Below are 24350 nucleotides of genomic sequence, written 5' to 3' on the forward strand. Positions count from 1 at the left end.
GCTACAGAGAAGGGCTGGCAGTGGGCTGTGGTAATTTTGTGGCTTTGTAATTCCACATTGACGCGGTCGTCTGTTAGCTCCATTTTTCTGCACCTACCTGCACCAGCTCTACTTTCTGTTACGAGCAAATTGATGTTGTAAGCCTGTAAAATGTCCTAGGCTGGTGGTTGCAACCACTGGACGTGTATGGTCTTGGTGAGCCTCCCATCCCTATGTCTGTCTCTCAGTTTGATGTGTACAAGGCATGATGGAGCAGCTGTTAGTACCCCAAAGTGCCAGGCACTACTTAACACAGCTAAGCTCTTAATCTCATCTCCTATCCAACTGGGCATGCTTCATGCTTTACATCTGGGATCTGATGACCCCGCTCAACCACTTCAACCATGGCCCTGGAGAGACGTTTGTCACCTTATGTGTCTGGGTCCCCTTTTGCAGTGGCCTCACTGTCTGCCAAGCTGAAGTTTTCAAAATCAGGTCTGCCATATGGCACCAGGATCTGATCAGCCAGTCTGAAACGTGTCTTTCCTTGTTTGCAGAGCAGCTCTTACTGAAAGGGTGATACCAATTTGCTCTTGTTTAAGGCTGCAGCAAGGTGTGATGTATTTGATGCATTCTATTAAAGTACAAGTACAGCACAAATCACTCACTGCTTGTGTGCTATATGGGCTGGCCCAGCACCTCTGTTCATGTCCCAACAGACTCTCTCTCAAAAGGAAATCAGCAGGGCTCTCCTTGCTAAGTTTCTCACTTCATGCCATGGCTGTCTGATGGACAAAGGCAGATGGATAGATATATACATGTATGTACACTCAGACTTGCTGGGAAATTTCCTTGCATTATTGCACTGCTCAATGTTTTTCAAATCTCCAGCAGCACCAAGATGCTGCAAGGGGCAGAAAGGGCTGGGAAATGTATTGTTTAGAAGCAGTTAACTTCTGATAATCTGCTTAATGTTGTTTAACCTGATCTTAATTAGAGGTACGTTTGGGGAGATTATGCTAAATCCTTGTGCCAGGAAGAAGTATTGGGATAATGCCTTCCTACTTTACAAGGCAGCCTGAGATCCTTAACACCTCAGAAGCAAAGTACTAAAGGGAGTCTGGGAAAGGAATACTTCCAGTGAATGTGATGATATGGATGAGTTGACCACAAACTCCCAAGGAGTGGGAGGGAGGACAGCTGCTCAGTACACTGTGGCCAAAGCATCGCGGTGGCACAAGGAAGAGGAATGTCATCTTCTCAAGCCCCTGCTCTGGGGACCTGGTTCAGCATTTAGTTATGCCTCCTTCTGTTACAGTTCTGAGCAAAATTCCTCCTAAGCTAAGTCACACACAATCAGTTCTGCTAATGTACATCAGGTCTCAACACAGTCCCTAGAATTTCACCACTGTGCCTCTTGCTTATGTAGCTCTGGCTCAGTTAAACATTTGAATGAACACTGAAAGTGCTCACTTGATGCTGATTTACCTCTCTTCAAGGTCTTTGCTTAATAAGGGCCAATGAGTTAGACATAACATTCAACAGCAAAGAGTAGCCTTTAGCATTTTTATTTGCTTCTGCACCAAAAAAATCCCCAATTAAATTAAAAAAAAATCAATTCCCTAACACTGCCATGTGAAAAAGAAACACAAGTTTTCCACAGGTCCTTTTGCAGACACCACCAGAACTGTTCAAAACTATCGACGCCACAGAGTGGATTTCAGAGTACCAAATAAAATCAGTTTCCTTTGGGAGACAGATTGTGGTCATGAAGGAAAATCTGATACAAATCCTCTCCCAAGTTCTAGCTTTGCTCTGCAGGTTGCACACATCTCTGACAGATGTCTGTGTGAATAGCAGAGACAAGAACAGGGACATTGACTGTGGAGCTACCAAAGATGTTAATGAAGTAGCTGGAAGGTGGCATGGTTAATAAGCAGACACAAGAGACCACAGGGCCCATTTCTGAGCAGGATTATCTGACACAGAATGTCAACTGTATTTAGGAATATCTGATGTTAAAAAACCATGTTTGTGCTGTGCTTCTCATCTCACACACTGGGAAATAATGAAGGAATAATTTTCTTGGAACAAATGTAATTTCTGGGATGAGATCAAATTCAATCCTTTTCCGTTTCACTACAGCTCTGGCTGCTGTCAATGGAAAAACTCCTGCTGAACTTTAATAAACAGAAAAAAAAAACCCAAACACAAAAATCCAAGTGGCATAGATACAAATTATATACATTTATTTTTATTCATTTTAAATAACATTCTTCTGTATAAATTCTGACATATATTCAAATCATACACTCTTCTGGTTTGGAAATGCATTTGTAAGCACAGCCTTTGCTTAGGAGATGCCTTATTTGGCTGCCTAGTAAGACTGATTGGTTTCAATTGAGAGCAAGAACAACTTTTAAGGCCCACATTTTTCTTATTTTAATCCATCCCTCTGACACATGAAGAGCAAGAGTCCTGTGGGAGCTCATTTTAAAACTTCACTTTAAAGAGAAACATATTTTTAGGATTCAATCTTATGTCCTTTATTTAAAGGAGACTCTGCAAACTTTCTGCCACTGCTACGACGCATTCGAGATAAAGATGCCACATAGCAGTGGTTAACTGGCCCAGGATACCTGAAGGATGCTGAATACATCCCACTCCTCTTTCCTGAATGGCTTCCAGTGTGCTAAGTTTGCTCAGCCTGGTCCAAGGGAATTATCATTCCAAGGGATGACATCTCCTGACAGCTCCCCAGGGCTAGCGCTCCATGCAGTTATTTCTGGCTACAGCGGTTCATACGATTCCAGATCATCTCTTCACATTAACCCAATCCAGTTTTTGCATGTCTGTTGCACTCTGTGCTTACCAAATGCTCTCCTAAATTGTTAGCCACCCAGGCTGCCCCATGCCTTTGACACATCATTGCTTTTTGCCCTTTATCCACTTCATTCTGTCCCTTTGCCTTCAGTTACTTGACTATGGAGCTGAACTCACCCCCTCCAGACCAGCTGCATCCACAGGGTCTTCATGACCCCAAGGGTCATGACTTGACAGATGGTTTGCCTACATGCTCCCAGCCTTCACTTGCCTTGTCATGCATTCTCTATGCTCTACAGCTACCACACCACGTAATCAACTACCTTTCTCCACGATAGCCACATCACTGCAGCCAGCCAGCCAGTGGCATGCCCAGTGACAAGGTGATGCATGGTGGCCCTTCAGGAATGTTACATGCATCTGTATTGCCACATCAGCCCTAGAAGTCCCCTAGATGCCTTCCCCTTCTCTTCTGAATTGGGCCCCAATGCAGCCCCTTCAGTCCATTTCTGGTTTCCCTGCCCATACCCCAATGTGGTGCAGTGCAAACAGCATCTAGGAAGCTTCACAACAAGTTATAACACATGGCAGGTTAGTGGTGCTGGTGGCCTTTAGTAGGCTGGCACAGGTTTTTTAGTTCTGTGCCCACTGAAAATACAAAGCCACCCTCAGGTGACTGAAGGTGTAGCTAGCTCAGCTTCTTCCTAAGCTGACTGAAGGTGTAACTAGCTCAGCTTCTTCCTAAGCTGACTGAAGGTGTGACTAGCTCAACTTCTTCCTAAGCTGACTGAAGGTATGACTAGCTCAGCTTCTTCCTAAGCTGACTGAAGGTGTGACTAGCTCAGCTTCTTCCTAAGCTGACTGAAGGTATGACTAGCTCAGCTTCTTCCTAAAATGACTGAAGGTGTGACTAGCTCAGCTTCTTCCTAAGCTGACTGAAGGTGTGACTAGCTCAGCTTCTTCCTAAGCTGACTGAAGGTGTAACTAGCTCAGCTTCTTCCTAAGCTGACTGAAGGTGTAGCTAGCTCAGCTTCTTCCTAAGCTGACTGAAGGTGTAACCAGTTCAGCTTCTTCCTAAGCTGACTGAAGGTGTAACTAGCTCAGCTTCTTCCTAAGCTGACTGAAGGTGTAGCTAGCTCAGCTTCTTCCTAAGCTGACTGAAGGTGTAACCAGTTCAGCTTCTTCCTAAGCTGACTGAAGGTGTAACTAGCTCAGCTTCTTCCTAAGCTGACTGAAGGTGTAACCAGTTCAGCTTCTTCCTAAGCTGACTGAAGGTGTAACTAGCTCAGCTTCTTCCTAAGCTGACTGAAGGTATGACTAGCTCAGCTTCTTCCTAAGCTGACTGAAGGTGTAACCAGTTCAGCTTCTTCCTAAGCTGACTGAAGGTGTAACTAGCTCAGCTTCTTCCTAAGCTGACTGAAGGTATGACTAGCTCAGCTTCTTCCTAAGCTGACTGAAGGTGTGACTAGCTCAGCTTCTTCCTAAGCTGACTGAAGGTGTAACTAGCTCAGCTTCTTCCTAAGCTGACTGAAGGTGTAACCAGCTCAGCTTCTTCCTAAGCTGACTGAAGGTGTAGCTAGCTCAGCTTCTTCCTAAGCTGACTGAAGGTATGACTAGCTCAGCTTCTTCCTAAGCTGACTGAAGGTGTGACTAGCTCAGCTTCTTCCTAAGCTGACTGAAGGTGTAACTAGCTCAGCTTCTTCCTAAGCTGACTGAAGGTGTAACTAGCTCAGCTTCTTCCTAAGCTGACTGAAGGTGTGACTAGCTCAGCTTCTTCCTAAGCTGACTGAAGGTGTGACTAGCTCAGCTTCTTCCTAAGCTGACTGAAGGTATAACTAGCTCAGCTTCTTCCTCACCTTCCTTGGAGCCTAGGGGCCAGCTATCTGTACAACTGGATGGAGAGAAAGGAGGATCTGTTCTCACATCACCAAAGTCAAGCACGAAGCTGTTTGTTCATTCTTCGCTAGGCATTGATCTCCTTTTACAAGCACTGTTCCTCTATGCCAAAGGCCTGGTTGGCTGGAGATCACTGGAATTTTCCTGCTGAGTCATTCTGCCATCTGACAAGCACTGTCCCAAGTGCCACATTCTTGCTGTGCTCCAGTCCCTGTGCCCAAACCTGGGCAACCAAGTACCCCCTGCCCAACCAAGTTTCCCATCTGCAGGGGCCATCTAGATCCCTTCATCCAGATGTATGACCCACAGACAACAGTAGGGCTGTTCTGCCCTCCCTTGCAGACTGACTGTAAGGCATCCTGACCTCCTCCTGTCTCAAAGACAAAGTGCTGAGAGTCATCTGAAGGTCAGAAGCAGCCCAGATGCAAACACCTCATGTGCTGCAGTAGGCATGGTCTAGAAGGGCTCAGCCTCTGCACTCACACCATGGTTTTGCAGATGGTCATTATTTCTACAGCAAGAGAAAAATCAATGCCCATTCCTGTTACAAAGTAGCCTATAATCACACCAGAATTTGAGGAAGAGGTGTTCTGTAGTAAAGATGAAAAGGTCTACTAAAATATTTTGGAAACACAGAAGTGAACAATCCGTCCTTCACTTTGCATTAATCCCAGGAGCCAACATTTCCTAAATTACCTTTCCCCACCCCATGAAGTGACCAAGTGCAAGTGTATCACTAAATCAGCACTGCTAAATGATGACAACTATTAGGAAAATTTCTATTTTATCACCACTTTGCTCTTTAGAAGTTTGATGAGTAACTCAAGGATTAGCAATATCCAGATTTTTCTTCTCCAGTCCTCCCCCGGTTTTAGAACTAAAAGTAACATTGCTTTGGATGACATCAGCCAAATGTATTCCCTCAGCTATGGGACCTCACACAGGCCCATAGTAGGTAACAGGAGCCTTCCCACTGGCCTATGTGCAATGTCACATTCTGGCCTCACAGTCTCCCTTGGTCATCCTCAGCTATTTTCCTTCTTACTTGCTGTGCCTTATCTTTAAATCAGACAGCACATTTTTGAGGCAGAAATGGCATCTTTGAGCCTATGTTTAAAGCACCTATTCCTCCCCCCACAAAGTCTCACACAGTAAGAAAAGCCTCCATGCAGCACCAGAAAGCAAATAAATAATCACCACATCCTTCCTACGATTTCTCATCTTGAGAAATACTTACTTTAACCTGCCTGGCTCTGAGGATGCATCAGTCAGCTCCTGCTGACCTTTAGCAGGTGCTTCATTTATCCTCAGCACCAGCTCCTTGCAAAGCAGCAACACACACAGCAATGTAGCTTTAGTTCTGAGGCTGGTCATGAGCTAAGTGAAGTATTTGTTTCACACCCTGCTTGAATGCAATGGTATTCATTCCCACGGGTGAGACCTGATGGCTCTCCAGCACAGGGAGGACATGGCGCCTGCCTCAAGGCACCCACACAGGCTGCAGGGACCAGGTGAGGAGCCCCTTGCTCTGATCTCCCTTGCTGTGCTGCCTGTTCATTGTTCCCTTTCTGCTAACAGTCTGACAGCCTCCCACAAAAATCAGGGAAATCTGCAAAACCTACAGGGACTCACTGTAGGCTTTTTTGACAGCCAGTTCCCCACCACCACCTTGTGCTACAGACATTTCCTGAAAGCATCCATGAGCTGTTAGCTTTCAAGCCTAGAAGCACAGACTGGCTCCAGCGAGCTCTTTGAAAACCATTTCCACACAAATGCAGGAAGTTTTTGCTTTTGCCCTTCAGGAGGCTGTGCCCAGCCCTCTGGCAAGTCTCTCCCATCACTGTGTGTCAGCACAGGAGAGATGGCAGTGAGATCCACTCACCTGATGAGCAGCAGCTTCAGAAAAGCTTGGCCATCAAGACCAGGCTCTCAATGCATTCATGACAGTGTATTGGCTCTTTGTATAAAGATTTAAAAGCAAGTAGCAGAATGGTACATCTGAGTTTTGGACACATACCAGGCCCTGGTCATGGCAACACTGGTATTCACTCTCTAGGGAAAGGAACAGGGAAATTTGACAGATGGAAGTAGGGAGCACTCACATTTTCTCAAAAAAAAAAAAAAAGAAAAAAAAGAAAGTTATTCAGTGATAGAAGAAGAAAAGCTTTAAGCAGTCAGTGTTTGCCAGAGTCCCAGCTCCAACAATATTGCCATCTCATTTACACTATTTTCAAACAGTCCTCGTCATGGTTTGCTTTTCAAACAACGCCACTAGCCGCTGTACAGTTAAAATCTAGGGGATAAAATATGACCTGGGGAGGAGGGGAGGCTGGGGAGGGGGTCATGGGTTTGTTCTTGGGGTTTTTTTTTTGGTTGGTTGTCTTTTTTTTTTTTCTCTTTTTTTTGTTTCTTTTTTTTTTAACAAATAATTACAAATACAATTCCAAGAAGATATATTACATTTTATATACAGAACACACCATGTCTATCAGGGTAGGGTATTAAGCCTAGCTTTTATTTTTTACACGGCAACCCTGAGATGTCTTTGTCGTCTTCCCTTGCACAGAAACTATACAAGTTCATTAACTCCTTCTAGAAAACAAAAATAATGGATTGCTATGTTTCAATAGCATCATCACCCTGTATAAATACTCAGAAAGGGAAAAGCTTTGTCTCTTCCTTAACTTCATTATTTTCATGATTTTTTTTTTCATCTTCTCCCTGTTTCCCTACTGACTGGAAACTGATACTGGTGACTTCTGTCAAGTGTGCAACCCACTCCTCTACCTGCTTTTTGGTACTACAGTGAACAATTATTTCCCTTTTTCTGTTTGTTTGTTCTCCTTTCCAAACAAATTTGTATCAGGAACTAATATGAAGCCTTTACAAGGTCTGTTTCCTGAAAAACCCACTGTTGATTCAGAGCTACTTGTCAAACTAAAGGCTGCAGACATAAATGTTAGGTTGGATGGAAATCGAATAGTTTGTGATGAATCATGGGGTACTGCCTTCTCCACCCCACCACCTCTTCATAAAACAACCCCACCATTTTCAGATCAGCATAGCCAAGTCCTTCAACAACAGTGACTTCTATGGAGAGCCCGACACTGAACACATATTACCTGAAACTTGGGTGTACTACACTTTTATCTGTTCACCTGCAAGCTACAGCATGCCCAGCACAAGAGCAAATTCCTCTGCGTGGAGGATCCTTGGCACGGATCCTGATACCCCTTCCGTAAGCCCTGTAACTTCTTCAAGTCAACTCTGGACTAGCTGGAGCACTTCTTCTAAGCTTTGTAGTTATGCATGGGAGTCGTCAGCGTCAGCTGTCCGTTGGGTGCAACCTCATTGCCATCGTCTTCCAGCAGCCCCGAAACGTCAGCGTTGGGTATGCTGTCGTGGTAGCTGCTGAAACTGATGTTGTCCTCTTTGAGTTCAATGGTCCAGAAAGGAGCATTAAGTTTCCTGTTTTGATACTCACGGTACATGTAGACAGCCCCCACAAAGCCCATCAGGAGGACCACGACGATGATGATAACTGTCAAAATGATGATGTTAAACTGAGTCCACGACACGTCTGCAAAAGCAGAGGTGCTGTTGTCAGAGGAACTTACAGGAAGGAGAGTCTGGATGGTTGTTGGTGGCAGCGTGCTGTTTGTCACTGCTGTTGAAAAGGATGTTGCCTTGCTGGCATTTGGAGCAGAAGTTGTGAACTCCCTTGTTGCTGGGGCAAGAGTGGCTTCTGCAAAAGAAATTAAAAATGATCAATGCAAACATGCCAAGGGGCAGTCAAACACCAACAGAAGAGATCTGACGTTTCTGTCACAGCAATGAACTGTCAACAACAACACTGGTCAAGCTGGTATTGTTTCAAAAGAGTTAACAAAAATCATAGAATCAGAGGTTGGTTTGGGTTGCAAGGGACTTGTAAAGGTCATCTAGTGTCCCCCCCACTGCAGTCAGCAGGGATATCCCCAACTAGAACAGACAGCTCCAAGTCCCAGAAAGTCAGACCTTGAAAGTCTCCAGGGATGGGGCCTCCACCACCTCCTCAGACAACCTGTTTCAGTGTTCCACTGTTGGAAAATGCTTGGCCAGGGTTGGGTTGGGTTTTTAACTAATTTTGTGTGCTAAGTGCTCACTGACTCCAGCATTCCTCAAAAAATCTGAGGAGGGAGGGAGAGAGAGGGAGAGAGAGAGAGAGAAGAAGGGAGGAAGGGAGGAAGGGGGGATCCAGTAGCCAAGATTCAGTGTTAGATACATGAGCTCAGGATGAAAGCAAGCAACCCAGGCCAGCTCATACTCAGCCCATGAAAACAGGGCTCTACCAAGCTCAGCAGAGTTTGGACTTCACATCTAATGAGGACAGAGTTTAACTTGTCAGTGTGGGCTGCACAGTCAGACTGGGAGGACACAGTGACTCCAGGAACTTAAACCTTTCACAGCTGGCACACAAGATGTAGGATTATGTTCACATTAGCATTGTGGTTTCTGCCTTACCTGTACCAGAAGACCAAAAATGAATAAATGACCCATGAGTGTCCTGCCTTCACACTGGCTAGCAAAGAGTTCCAATGTTTACACTGCTTTATGTAAAAAAGGCAAAATAACCCCAGTTCTGCTTTTGACTGGAGAAGTCACACACACATCTCGTGGAACCTGCAGTCTGCATTAGCAGAAGGTAACCAAACCACAACAAAACAAAACAACAAAAGACAGTGGATGCCCTTTTGAAGCTTTCAAACACAGCAGAAGCCAGTTTGGATCCTGGTTTGGTTTCAGCTGCTGGCATATGTCCATACAGGAAGGATGAGAACATGGGAACTACCAGACTGTGCCACAAGCTCTGTCTTCCTCTGCTGCCTTTTCCCAGGCAAAATAGCCAAGAACCTGCCTTGCTTCCAGCAGATTCCCTTCTCAGATCCAGGAGTCAGACACAGGTTAACAGCAGAGATCTCGTAAGTGGGATGCATTTCATTACACTTTCTTCAAACCAGTTGAGCTGTAGCTCTCAGAATGCACCGTAAGAGCCTACACGTTAAGCTTCCAAATGTACCTAATAAAGCATTTTCTGCACTGGAGTAACCTGATCTATTTTAGATTCTCAAGTCCAGCAACCCTCCAGAAACTGAAGCCTCAATCAACCACAATGTTCTCTACACCTATTGCTCCACAGGACTCTCAGCTTCCTCTTTCCCACTCTCTTCCATTTCTCTTTTTGCTATCAGAAATGCCATTTCATTTTAAACCCACTTACAGCTGCAATTACAGCTGAGCTGTGCTGTATTGATCCAGCTCTCCTGAAGAGAACATCTACTAATTATGACTGAGGAGGAGAGTCACTTCCGAAGGACTAATTTTGCACTAAGTTGCATCTCCAATGGCAACAGGAGCTGGAAATATTCAGCACAGGCCCTCAGGGGAACTCCCACGAGTTAACTTTGGGCTGTCAGGTTCACGGTTCAGGCAGTGGAGAAAGAAGCTTATTGGGAGGGGGCATCACACCCCTAATTTAGGCTCGTGCTCAGAGTTCCTCCCTGCAGCAGCTCCTCTGTCCTTTGCAGCTCCTGCCTTAGGTTGATAAGGATAATCAGGATGCTGAGTGCCAGAAGTCATTTCTCTGTGGGGTAACAGGGAGGATTTCACAGTAGGAAGCAATGTGACAAGGAGCAAGAGGTTCCTGGATACAGCTTTGGGAGAAGGGCATGAGGAATTCAGTCACCCTTTCCGAATTCATTCCTTCATCAATACTCAATTCTTGGCAAACCCTGCCAATAGCTATAATTAGAAGGAACCAGAATGGAGACAATGGCTGATTCACCAGCAAGGAAGCTGGACTTTTCTGGGCTTTATTTGTGAGTCAGCATCAGCTAAGTGCTGGCAAGGGGGACATGGGTGAAAACATTTCCTGGAGCTGAGGGTAACGTCATGGTGAAACAGTGCCATGCTCCAAGTGGCCTTTGGGCTGATACAGCGCTGCCTGTTTCCGCTCACCACGGCCATGCCAACCCTCCAGATGTCCTAAAGCAGCTCCTTGAGAGCAGCAGCTGCTCAGTCAATGGGCTGCTTTGGCAGCTTTGACACGAGCGTCATATCCAGCTGCTTGATTGAAATGCAGGCTCTGAAAAGCTTCTGCTACCTCCTTGAATGAAGGAGCAGCAGCAGGAGCCGGGGCCGTGCCAGCAGCCCACGCGCCAGCTCTCGGGGAAGGCTGCGATGCTCGGCTGGGTGGCACAGGGCCACGCTGCATCACCACGTCCTTGCTGCTATGCCTCACCATCATAGCAGGAACACCATCCAGCAGGGCTTGAGAACACTGACTCTGGTTATCCCACACATCTTTTGAATACTTTCTCCATCAGCATTGTACGCATCAAAATCTCGGTCAGGTTAAGATCCTGAACAGCTCCTGTGGCTAATTCAAGGTTGGGTTAAGCTTTCCCCAGGCTGTTCAAAACATGAGTTCAAGATTTTGAGTTGCTGGAGCATATCTAGAGAAGGACAACAAAGCTGGTGAAGGGTCTAGAGAACAGGTCTTATGAGGAACAGCTGAGGGCCCTTGGGTTGTTTAGCCTGGAGAAAAGGAGGCTAAGGGGAGACCTTCTTGCTGTCTACAGCTCCCTGAAAAGAGGTGGTGGCTGGTCTCTTCTCCCAAATAACTAGCAATAGGATGAGAGAAAATAGTCTCAAGTTGCACCAGGGGAGGTTTAGGTTGGATATTAGGAAAAATTTCTTTACTGAGAGTGGTCAGGCATTGGAAGAGGCTGCCAAGGGAGGCTGTTGAATCCCCCTCTCTAGCATTGTTCTAAGCCCATGTAGACATGACACTTCAGGACATGGATGAGTGGATATGGTGGGGGGGGGGGCTGTTGGATTGGTGTACTTCAAGATCTTTTCCAGCTTAAGCAATTCTATGATTCTGTGCTGCCTTATTTCAGCTGCAACCACTTACACAGAGTTTGATTTCATTCTGAAAGCTGCTCAGAACTAGGCCACTCAAATGCAAGAGTGGTTTAGGGAAATCTTAACCTGAAACTACTTAATGCACAGTACCTCAGCAGGTCAATTCTTAGGCATCTTGTGTGTAAGAAACTGGAAGTAAACTGGATGCTTTTTTAATTTCTAAATAACAAGGGGGGAAAACAGGTGCCAAGGAAACAGGAATGCTAGAAGAGCGTGTCCCAGTGCCTTAGAAAGGGGACAGGCTTTCCCCACGTCAAGAACTGGCTGTAACAATGCCTTAAAAATACAACTGCATGGTGAAAACTGCAAGTGTACAAGCAAAGCCATACAGATTGATTTTGCTGGAGCAAGGTCATGTGGCTCTCTGCACAAAGACAGAGCTGTGCAGGGGGGAGATAATGGATGACCTGATGCAAAAGTGCCATTCCCAGCCCTGTACTGGTACAGTTACAGCTAATGAGCATTCAACTTTTTTGTATTGATTATCTCCCTGTGCAGAGAAGGACTCTGTGATTACACCTCAGAGCAGCATGGGAGTGAAAACCACATTAGTTCCTAATGGAAGACCTGAATTAAATCTCTGTTGGTGACAAGGACAAATTTGGGCCCAGACACTTTCCTGAGCTTCCTTCTTTTATCTAACACATGGCACCAGTACTGTTTCCATGCATGGAGCTGGAGATCCACCTTGTGGGCCAAGCTCCTGATAACCACTGAAAAAGCAACTTAAGAACCACTTTCTCTCATTTTAGTATGAGACCACCTTCTGTGCAGTAGCCTAAGTACCACAACTAGTTTGCATCCAAGATATGATTTCCAGTGTCTAGGAAGTGGACTGAAGACTAATGAGAGCTCTCCAGAGCAGGTGCCAGTAAATTCTGGTGTTGACTCATTATCGAAGTTTGGATCTCACCTCTCTGAACCTTAGCTTCCACATTTAGAAGACAAAAAAAAAGACTATCTAAGCTTGGTCCAAGTAGTTATTGCTTGTAGAGTATCAGGAGTGACAAAATATCATAGGAAGACCCTTTCTAGGGAACTAGACAGTGCTATGGAATGGAATCATCAATGCAAATAATTCACTGGGCACTGAGAAATCAAACGCATGCAGCAAGGAAAACCTGCAAACCTGTATTTAAATGCACTGCAAATAGTTTTTGTTTTCCAGCTTGTTCACTGCCACAGTCTGGGGATCGGGGTGGCTACAGAGCTAACTCTAAACCACAGTTTCAAGGCCAGTAGGCACCAAGGTGTTACAAAGGTCTGGTTTTCTTCCCTGTACCCCAACACGCACATGAATCTAAACCAATTTGAACCGTTAACAGTACTCCCTCCCCAGCCGTCAGGCAGCGTGTTCCCACCTGAGCTGCACAAACAAGCTTCCACAGGGATTTGAGGAGCATGTTTTACCTTCCTTGGTACAGTTGGTCCCCTCCGGGTCTCGGATGTAGCCATCCTCACACTGCTCACAGTGGAAGCCAGCCGTGTGGTACAGGCAGCCCAGGCACTCTCCGCTCTCCGGCTTGCAGACTCTGGGTGACCGCGCGGGGTCCACGTTCCCGTTGCACTTACACCTCACACAGATGCTGTCAGAGTTGTAGTAGCCATTGTCACACTGGTTGCAGTTCAGGCCAGTGTACCCAGGTTTGCATTTGTCACACCTTGGGGCAGTTTCACCAGGCTCTGAAGAACACAGAAAGCAAACCAGGTATAGAATGACAGGAGCATTTTGTTTGGAAAAGACCTTTAAGATCATTGAGTTCAACCATCCTCTGACTTGACCAAGTCTGCTCTTAAGCCACATCCCTCCCATCTCTGTGTCTTTTAAACACCTCCAAGGACGGGGATTCAGCCACCTCCCTGGGGAGCCTATTCCAGCGTTGAGAACCCCTTCAGGGAAGAAGTTTCTTCTATTGTGCAACCTAAACCTCCCCTGGCTCAACTTGAGGCCATTTCCTAGTGTCCCAGCACTTGTTACCAGGACAAAGAGAGTAACCCCGAGCTCACTGCAACCCAACCTCCTTTCAGGGAGTTGTAGAGAGCAATGAGGTCTCCCTCTCCCCTCAGCCTCCTCTTCTCCAGGCTAAACAATCCCAGTTCCTTCAGCCTCTCCTCACCAGACTTGCTTCACTGTCCTTCTCTGGACCACTCCAGCACCTCATTGTCCTTTTTGTAAGTCAGGGCCCCAAAACTGACCCAGTACTGTGTCCTCCCCAGTGCTGAGTACAGAGGGACAATCACTTCCCTGGTCCTGTTGGACACACTATTGCTGATGCAGGTCAGGATGCCATTGGCCTTGTGCCATAGCCCTTTGCAGAGGAACACCTGATGTGAGATTTAGGTTGTGGGACCTGACCACTAATCACTATGACAAAAATCAGCAGCCACTAAGCATTAGCCAATCTCAGATTTTAAGTTGAAAATACAACTTCTGAGCTGCAGCAATTCCTCTGTTCCTAGGGGAAAAATATTTTAGGGTTTTTTTGATGCCTCATACCTACCAGCATCACAGAGCATGCTCTGCACATTGCTAAGCAAACTGATTGTTATTGCTGAACATTTCCAGCTCAAACAGCCAATATCAGAAAACAGCTGCAACTGTGTCAGGGATGCTAGCAACCTGCAGGAACTTTTTGACCTATACAAAGCCAGAGGTGGCTTGATTGCAAAACTGATTAAGGACATATAAAAGTTCTCTTAATGTTTATTACATCTACAATTTCTTCTCTCAGTTCCAAGACAGTAGAACATGAAGATTGGGGAATCTATGCCTGAAGTCCCATGGAGATGGTCAGAAGAGGTATGGATGGCTATGTGGCACTGCTGGCCATCTCCTCTACCTCTCCTGGCTGCCACAAGCTCAAGCAGTTTCTCTCTGCAAAACTTTGCAGGTTCCGTAGCAAAACATTTCTGATGCCTCCACTGCACAGCTGCCTTCACAAGAAGCAACACAAGCACCAGGGATGCATCACAGCAGGTGCTGCTTCCAGCAGGGTGTTCTGGTTGCCACAAAGAGGAGATTCATGGGCTATAAAACACCAATGTAATTGAAAAGAGCAACATTCATGATCCGAGGAGTCAGAGCAAAATGAAAGCCTTACGGATTCGGCAGGTGCCGGTCGATGCCACAGTGGAGCATGGGCAGCGCTGGCAGGAGTGCACAGGATGCTCACTCTTGTAGAAGCTCTCCTTGCAGAGCTCACAGTGGTCTCCCTCGGTGTTTTCCTGGCAGTCCAGGCAGGTGCCTGGGGAAGGAACAGGAGCAGGTTTGGCAGCAGGAATTGGAGCAGAACATTTGGAGCAAGAATCCACATGGAGTGCTCTCAATTATCAGAGCTCACAGGTGGTTTCGGATGCCCTCCGGCCACAACGTGATCCTGGCCTCTTCTGACCTGATGCTCGTGCCCAGCTCCACACACACAATGGGAACAAGGAGGCAGCCCCAGCAGAGAGGCCCACAGCTCACACTTCAAAAGGTCAATGCAGGTAAACACGAGCTATCAATATTAAATGGTCCTGAAGAAAAGGGATTTCAGTTTGCATCTCTGCCACTGAGAGGGAGTCTTGATGCTTCTAATCCCTGACTCCCATGAGGCGTCCCTTCAATTTCTGCCTTTTTACTTTTTTGTGTGCAGCTTCTTCCTACAGTGCAGAGGTGGTGGTCAGGGGTAAGGAAGTGTCACCACTCTGCTCTGGGGGCAGATGGCTCCATGCCACCAGTGTGGCTCCAGCTTCTCCATCCCCATCCCAGGCACAAGGCAGCAGCAATCACTGACCTTCCCAGGGCAACAGAGCAGAACTGGGTGTTCATGTGAGCCACCTCCCCTTCCTGGGGAAGCCCCTGAATCAGAAAATGAATGTGCTGTGTCTTAGCACAGGCTGTGTCCTAATGGCCCTCTAAATTACATTTTCATACCATTGTGACCAGAGAAAGAAAAATCTCCCTAGTTATAAAACGTGGCCTCTATCAAAAGCCCATCCATCAAGAGGAACATCCTGTAACTCAGCAGGCTCCTCCTTGAGGTGGCAGTGACCCAAGGGAAGCTTTTATGCTTAAATCCCATGTACAAGACACTGGAAAGGCAAAAGCCACCTTCTCACAAACCAGGGCAGCACACAGCAGTTTATTCACTGCATATATAAGCAGAGGCAGGAGATTCATGGAGCTGATCTAGCACTGCTGTGGGGGTATGGAAAAGGCTCATCTCAACATTAACTGCAGAAAAAATCCTGAATTAGGTTAACTCTGGCTGTTAGAAAAACCACAGCAGATTTTTCTGATTCACACTGGAACAGTTTGGCTCCCTTGCAAGCCCAAGAAGCTGCACAGCCCCTACTGTTCCCTTTTCACAGCAATGATACTGCAGCTGAGCTCCCCTGAGCAAGCCCACCCTGGTGCCAAGGGCAGGAAGCAAAGCCCAGCAGCTGCTGCTCTTGGCCAGCAGCTGATTCACCCCAACGGTGGGGCTGGCAGCACCCCGATGACTAAGGACGCTTGCTCGGCGTCTGCTCCCACACACTGTTTGCTCTTCACCCAACAGCTTGTCAGACACGAGCCAGTGGTTTTTGTGGGAGAGATGTCAGGGTTAGAGGGGAAAATTATCTGCTGGGCTCGGTTTCTCCTGTTGCAAACCTCAATCAGCTGCTTCAGCAGGATGCTGGGGCCAGACTGCCTCATGGAAGGTCAATCTGCCCCATCAGCAGCAAGGGTGCCTTGAACTGCGCTCTGCAGGCATTAATGGTGCCATAAATCTGGAATCACACCTGCATTTTCTGTCCAGTCTTGGTCATTTCAGGACCAATGTCTTTCCCATCACCAGAAATTACTCCCATTTATCTACACCAAGCCTGCAAAATGGCTGCATTTCCAATGAGTCAGCAAGTTGCTCAGCCATGCAAAGCACGCATGGGCTTGCAATCAGGTATCGCTGGGGAAAGCTTTAATAATTAATAGCACTTCCCATCTTGATAATGCCCTCAGGAAGGATCAGACCTCACAGTACCCCAACTGGCAAGAAGCAACCAAACTCGTTGTACAGACACAATATGGAGCACAAGGGTCGTGTCAAAGGAAGTGCTGGTGCCTGGGGAGCTCTTGCTGCCCAATTTCCAGCCCAATAATTTTAAATATTCCCCTGGGCAGAGCCAGGCTGTGCTGAACCGGTTGCAGAGACAGCAGAGGGAGCCCGAAGTACAGCATTTATGTGAAAGAAACCTTCAAGGTTTGACAAAGACTACACACAGTTGATGGAAAGCTGGGGAGGTCACACAAAGTGCAGTCTCTGGAGCAGGCTGAGTGTACCACATTATTTTATTAGATGTGAGATCTAATTTTTAATCTGTGCTGGGTTTGTTGGGTTCCCCCATCCTTGCTAGCAAATAAAGCAGATGGAGGAAAATGTGAAAAAGGGGATTTCTGTCCAACCAACAATAGGTCATTAACCAAAAGAGGAGTTTTCTTTGCAGTGTTGTGGTCAGCGCCAGACAGCCCCAGCAGAAGGGCTGCCTGAACAGCCCCATCCCTGAGGCAAGGTCTGTGCTAGGGTTTGGGTTGGGGTTTTTTTCCTTAAAAGCAAGAGGAGGGGGAACACTGAAGGGAAAAAAAGGAAGAGCAGATTATCTTACTCCTTCACAAAGCCCACACACCCAGCTCCAAATCAGTAACACAGCTGATGTGTGCACAGCTTTAGGTTCAATCCTACATCCTTCAGTATTGGTAGGACAGAAGCCCACAGAGTTCAGGCCAGGAATAAATTCATCCTCAAGCAGCACAGAGCTGGTGCTTACAACCACCCCTGACAGCGAGCAGGATCAGGGCATTGACTGAGCACTGCGGCTGCCCATTCCTCTGCTGCAAACACAAAGGCCACAAGGGAACAGACACTGGTGCAGAAATTGCCCAGAAACACCATATTTGATGAGCTCTGCCTCTCTGCTAGCTACACAAAACCCCTACAATGTTTCTTTAATTACTGCTCCTTTCTAGGCTCCTGGATAAATATCACAGAACTGCATTTCAGCCTGGAAGCTTTGATGAGAATTTGGATTTTGAAGCGCTGAGTTTTGTTGCTGAAGTGAGGAATGTGCAGGCAGCCACATAACATTGCTCCTCAGGGATCTCTCCTTTCAGTGGAGATGGGAAAGCAATTAGGTTTCCCCCCTGCCCTCCCATGAGCTCTTCAAGCACAGGTGCCTCGACATTTGCACTCCATCAGCATCCAAGTGAGTGAGAGACAGTCAGAGAAATGGTCAAGGAAAATGAACAAGACAAATTTATAAGGAGTGGGCAATATTAATGAGGTGCTGCCAGTTTTTTCCATCACTAATCACATTATCTGTGGCAGTAACAGCCACCTTACGTCAGTGCCAGTACAGTATATGTTTCCAGGTAAACAGCAGTTAAAAGCTCCTTAAAAGCTCATGTTGTGTATTTGTATAAGTGCAGAGAACAATAGAGCACTGATTTCTGATAGAGACTGCAGAAGAAAGGCTCTGCACTGCAGCCTGGGGTAAATAACCCAGCCCTTAAAAAGAGGACAAGCTCCAACCTTGCCCCACGTTTTCATTTTGGTTTTAAGGTGAAGATTCTGGGTGTTCAGGACATAAAGATGCAGATGAAGAGGATGAGTGTGTAAGTCTGCTGAATGAAAATGGCAAAAACCAGAAACAGAGGAGATAGACAAGATCTGTAGGCAGCATGGTCACAAGAGGAGTTACCTGTTAAGGGGTTGCAGGTTTTGGAGTGGTTGTTGCACTGGCATGGTTCACAGCTGGTCTCGTTAAACCTGTAGTAGCCATCACTGCACTGGTCACACTTCAGGCCTGTGAAACCAACTTTACACTGGCATTGCCCAGAGCTGCACAGAGAAAAAGCAAACAGTGAGAGCTGGATGTGCTGGGAGGTATCCAAAGTACAAACCTGTGGTCAGGGTTTTGGAAGCCTTTCCTAGGGTGGGGAACTCTGCACAGAAATGCCTGCTGGAAACAGGACATGAAATCCATGGGCAGCAATTTCCAAGAAGCAACGGGAAGCTTAGGAAAGGCTGAGTCTCTGCAAAACCAGTTGCCCTGACAGCAATTTCCAGCTGGGCACCAGAAACCATCTCTCATTCTGGAGAGCCTTGGCCCAATGCCATCCCAATGGATCAGTCAGAGCAGATGTTCCAACAGCCTCTCTCCAGTCCCAGCCTCATCAGGCACCTGCACCAGTCCCAGGTCCTGCAGGACACTGGGACACCTATGATCACTGTGCCTGAACAATGACAGACACCTGGGCAATCACCTCCCCTCCACACTGGTGCTGAGCAGCACCTCCTAGTTTCGGGTGAGTGGACAATTCCTGCTCACCACCTGCCCTCCCAGCTCCCCCGAGAGCCAGCGCAGCAGCTCCGGTGTCCCACTTTGGTTTCAGCCCAGGCAGGCATCAGCCACCTGCACTCCTGCTTCTCCTCCATGATCCTGTTTATCCCTTCCACACAATATCTTCATAGCCACCTGGACAAAGCTCCTCTCTCCAGTCGAACTCTCCTACCCAGTGGGAGCCAGGGAAACACAAGAGGGAGTTTTCCCTTCCCCATCAGTTTCCACTACAGCTAACCCCAGGCAGGAGCATGTTTACTTGGGCACTGAGTCTGGCAGCACAGAGGGTGGAGCTCTGCACACTTAAAACAGAGGGCATTGGTGTTAGTTGGCACAAGCAAATACCAGGAGGCTATAAAAAGCAAAGGTTACCCTCATTCCTTTGGCTTTCCACACCAGTCCCTCCACACAGAGGCTTCAAACCCACTGCTTTCATAAGCAGCTTTATATATGAGCAGCATTTAGGCTCAGCTCTCAGAGGAATCACAGGAATGGAGAAAATGCTCTTTCCCATCAGCCTCCCAGCACAGCAACTGCCAGCTACAGCTCATCCCACCTGCACACATGGAAGCACTAACACCCGAGCTGAGAACAAGAGAGCACAGAAGTGCCCCTCTGCATCTCTGGTAGCCCTGGGGCCACAGGCAGGAAACCTCAATCCCCACAAGGTGTGCTGCACAGGGAAGCCAGGGTTTGGGTAATCAACATCATAAAATCCTAGAATATCCTGTTAAAAGGGACCTCAAGGATCATCTGGTCCAACCTTTCTTGGGAAAAACATGGTTGGCTTTAGACTCCAGGAGATGGTCTCCTCCAGGAGATGGATTTATCTGCAGCTGAGGATGAGGCAGGTAGCACCCATGGAGCTCCCCCCTGCACGCTGCTGGATGCACCCTCCTCCTGTCTCTCCCCTTAAGCAACCTCCACCCCATCCATACATCTTTTCCAGTCAGTGTTTGAGGGTCTGGTGTGCCTACACAATGTGAATATCATGTTCCCCTCACTCCTCCCGGGGAAGGGCAAGCAGTGCATGACTTGCTTCTAAAAGCCCCAAGAAAAGTCTGCTGCTTACAACTCACAGAGGCTCCATGCACTGGTGATGTGCTGGTTTGATTTGAAGTGCAGGAGACTGCAATGTTTTGGGGAAGGCAGCACTCCTGGTAGAAATTAACATCATTTAGCATCTCTGCTGCTCATTTGCTTGCCAAAGGAAGAGGAAACACTCAAAGGCACACCAAAACACAGAACTCAGCCCAAGTGGCTACACAATTAAATAGTTCCAGAATATGAAGCACCAGGCATGTAAAATGGACTGATTACAAGAAGAAAAAAGGAAGATGATGTTTCCTTTCTCTCCAGACCATTATCTGGAAAGGCAGCAGGCAGATGCAGAATTCAAAGGGATGCTGTTAAGCAGCTCAGTTATGTTTGACTTTTAAAGAGCTTTTCACAAGACCTAACATTAAGCCAAATGTTGTCACAGTGTTTAAAACAAGAGCAAACAAAAGGCAGTTTGGTTTTATTTGCTTCTGACTGCTACCAGACAGATAGTCCTGTAAGGGGGCAGGGCCATGCAGGGAAAAACAACTGATTTGGGGGAGAATCTAATATTTAGCCTCAAAATGCATCTTCTGGGGATGTGCCCTATGAGAAGGACTTTGCAGAAGCAAGCACTAGAGCTGTATAACCTTCACCCTACCAATCCCCTTCCTGGAGTCCAGGGTGCTCTATTTTATTCTCTCCTACCCCTTCATCAAGCCTTTATCTTCCTCCTTCTTCCTCCTGGCTTGCATCTTCTATCCAGCCTTCCACTCCATTCCTTTATAGGAGGTTTATTTCCCCAACAACTCTGCTAGAGCTCAATGCAACATTTTGGGAGAGTATCCCTTGATTTTACACATTAGCTTAAAAATAACAAGAAAGCTTTTTTTTTAAAGGGGAAAAAAACATAAGACAGTTTTGGAAAGTTTGGGTTTAATGCCTCTCAAGCAGACCTTTTCTCAACATGTTACACATGGCACAGAGCCAAGTTCTGCATGTGCAAGAATTAAATCACTCAGCAAATATAAAGCTTTGCCTGTGGTCATTGCTTCCATAGAAAAAAAGCCCCCTTACAACACTCCTTTTCATAGCTTCAGTCCAGTAAAGGCTGTCAGACACTTTTTAAAGCAAAGGTCAATGATATAAATGCATTGAAACCACAAAAAGAAAAAAAAAAGTCCTGTTAACAGACTGATTGTGCCCATAAAAATCCAGAAACTTGAGAGAAAAGACCCACAGTTTAATACTTGCACAGTGAGAACTCAACTGGATTTTGAGTATCAGCCAGGAATTTCTTTTTCTGGGGGATGTGGGGGGAAGAAGGGGGAAGGGAACAGGGAAACATTTTGATGCAGCAACATCAATTACTCAACTCCATTTCAGATGATTAACTCCACTGAAGCCAGACAGTTTTTAGCTCTCACAAAAGAATCAATAGGAGGATGTGTTGGGACAAAAACAGACTTCTAGTAACAAAAAGTCTCCTGCCAGCCTTGGTTTCTGCTAGACTTTTATGAAAATACTTACTTTAAAGACTGTGTAGGTAGTTTGTATCACCATCACATCATCCATCAACTTTATGTACATTTCCTGATAATTAAAAACATCAGCAGCAAGAGATCCTGGCAGAAGGAGCAGGCAGCCATTAGCCAACCAGTGGGGATAGGGACAGACCACATGTGAGGCTCAGATCTGACACCAAGTGATCCAACCCTCCAGGGGTGAGGGCTGCATGCCAAGTCTAAGACCCCCCCAGGGCAGGAGCATGTGCATCTAATCACCTTCAGCCCTTGGGCTTCATGTTATGCCTTAGGAGCTGCTGTCTGACTACCACAGGGCGATAGCCTGGGGCTGGATGACACTTGCTGGCAGGATGCAGCCACTCAGGGCAGCAGCACACCAGCAGACACTGAGGAGGGGGCTGTGAATAAAAGCAAAATACTTCAGCAAAGGGGGATGGCCTAAGCCCCAAAATATGTCTGCAAAAGCCAGTCTGATTTCACTCCCACCCCCCACAATCCCCTTCCATTGCACCTTTAGGAACCTCCCCAGGGTGTTGGAAATGCCATTATTCATCAAGTGATTTGTGCCACTAGTGGCAACAAACCATTCCCCGTGGTGGGATTTTACACAGGACTGCAGCTTGACAGCTATAGACCTAAGGGGATACAACAGAGATCCCCTGCTCTGTGTACTGCTTTGGCTGCTGTTGAAGAGGGCTGCAGATAGTTTTGAGCCTGCTTGGAAAGTGTCCTAGGAGCATAGAGAAGAGGAAACACCTCCTAAATCCTGTCTCCATGACTGGCCTGAATGAGACTGGTTTGGGTTGGAAGGGATCTTAAAGATCATCTAGTTCCAACCTCCTTGCCATGGGCAGGGACACCTTCTTCTAGACTAGGATGCCCAAAGCCTTGCCCAGCCTGGTGCTGAACTCTTCCAGGGATGGGGCATCCACAAGTCTGAAGCAGCAGAGCATCCTGCAGATAGTTTTTCTGCCAGGTCTGATGGCTGAGGAAGGACACACTGATGGGGCAGGCTCTGTCTGGCAGTTTGGGCAGTGCCCCAGCCCTGCATGGCCCAGCACAGGGCACCACAAGAACTCGAGGCCTCATCACAAGGGAAAAATAAAACCAAAGCATTAAAATATCTCTGATCTGAGACAGATCACAACGTGCCATTGCATCTGCAGCGGGTCTCACTCCTCCTCCACAGACACATCCTTAAGTTAGCAGGGACCTGACAGACACAAGATGGATGGGAAGACAGAGGACCATTGCCTTGAGGGCTGTGGGGAGGCATGCTGTGCTGGTTTAATGGTGTAACAGAAAACCCTTAGCAAGCTCCAGTCGTTTACTTTCTCCTTTTCTTTTCTTCTTTTTTTTTTTTTTTCCCAAGCAGGAGGGAAGGGAGAAATCCATTTTGAATGTTTTCCCAGCTGTCAGGAAAACCTGGATGCCCAGCTGCCACTGACAGCCTGACCATGGGGCTGCCTGACCATGTCAGAGTCAGGCAAAATGGTCCTGCACCAAGCTTCTGTGCCTTTAGCTTTAAAACATATGGGACTAGTAAGATTTTGAGGCTGTCAGAGGAAGAGAGAGCTCCCGTGGGTCTTGAACCAGGGTATGCATGTGGATGAGCCATATGAAACCCCTCATGGCTTAGAAGGAAAGCTTTGCCACATACATTTACCATCTTCATCTTGAAGCACAGAACATACACAGACACCCCTTGCACCACAGCATCTCCCAGGACCCTCCCCAGAATCGTAGAATCACAGAACGTTGGGAGTTGGAATAGACCTCTAGAGATCATCCAGTCCAAACTCCCTGCCAAAGCAGGCCACACAGGAACACATCCAGACAGGTTTTGAATGTCTCCACAGAAGGAGACTCCACAACCCATCTGGGCAGCCTGCTTCAGTGCTCCATCACCCTCACAGTAAAGAAGTTTCTCTTTGTGTTGAGACTGAACTTCCTGTTTTCTAGCTTGTACCTACTGTTCCTTGTCCTGTCACTGGGCACCACTGACAAGAGACTGGCACCTTCACCTTGACAGTCACCCTTCAGATATTTATAGATGGTGATAAGATCCTCTCTCAGCTTTCTCCAGACTGGGGAGGGGCTGTGCTGCCCTGAGAAAAAGGAAAGCAAGGGTTCCAGCCAGCCCTTCCCTGACCCAGCAGCATCTCCAGCTTTGCCTGCCTGCTGTCCCCTCCCAGCCACTGCCCTGTAATGCCCTGATTACAGCCGTGCCCATCACTCATCCCAGCAGGGCCCGGAGGTGTGCCTGCAACAGCCACAATTAACAGCACTGACAAGACCAAGGATGAATGGGGAGAAAGCCTTGCTGAACCACGAGCATCTGTAAAACAATCCTCATGAAAAGCCTTTGTCACACTTTGACGGAGTAAGACAAAAGGATGCTGCAGAAGATGAGGAGGATTCAGAAGCGATGTTGCTAAAAACGGTGCATTTTCTCCAGCAAGCCCAGCTCCTCGTGTGCTGATTCCTGTGATGTCTGACAGCAGGCAGGGGATAAATCTCTCTTCACGTTTTCTGGGCAACGGAGAAAAGTTAACATTTGAAAGCCAAAGGGCCCCAAAACACTTTGGTGGAAAACCAAAGCTGTTAACACTCACCCCGAGCAAACCAAGAACCCTCGTAACCCACGTGCTGATTTTCCTGCAGGTCAATTAATTTGATCCTCAGCAGGCTGGGAAGCGGAGAGCAGGAAAGAGCCCCAAGCAGCACATGGTTGGGTTTCACCTCCTGGCTGCCTGGGCTCAA

The 24350-nt window shown here is 47.1% G+C and overlaps 1 protein-coding gene across 1 annotated transcript in view; it reads right to left on the reverse strand.

The window, feature by feature from the left end:
- Nucleotides 1–7988: 7988 nt before the first annotated feature.
- The window catches only part of MEGF9 (multiple EGF like domains 9), a 54990-nt gene continuing 38628 nt past the window's right edge, over nucleotides 7989–24350 (reverse strand). The window contains exons 4-7 of the mRNA XM_054393231.1: nucleotides 18382–18521; nucleotides 14766–14909; nucleotides 13075–13347; nucleotides 7989–8440 (exon numbers count right to left, since the gene is read on the reverse strand). Coding sequence (XP_054249206.1) covers nucleotides 7989–8440; nucleotides 13075–13347; nucleotides 14766–14909; nucleotides 18382–18521 — 1009 coding nt within the window. The remainder of the gene's footprint in view (nucleotides 8441–13074; nucleotides 13348–14765; nucleotides 14910–18381; nucleotides 18522–24350) is intronic.

The sequence above is a fragment of the Indicator indicator genome, chromosome 28, assembly GCF_027791375.1.
Source record: "Indicator indicator isolate 239-I01 chromosome 28, UM_Iind_1.1, whole genome shotgun sequence".
Lineage (NCBI taxonomy): Eukaryota > Metazoa > Chordata > Aves > Piciformes > Indicatoridae > Indicator > Indicator indicator.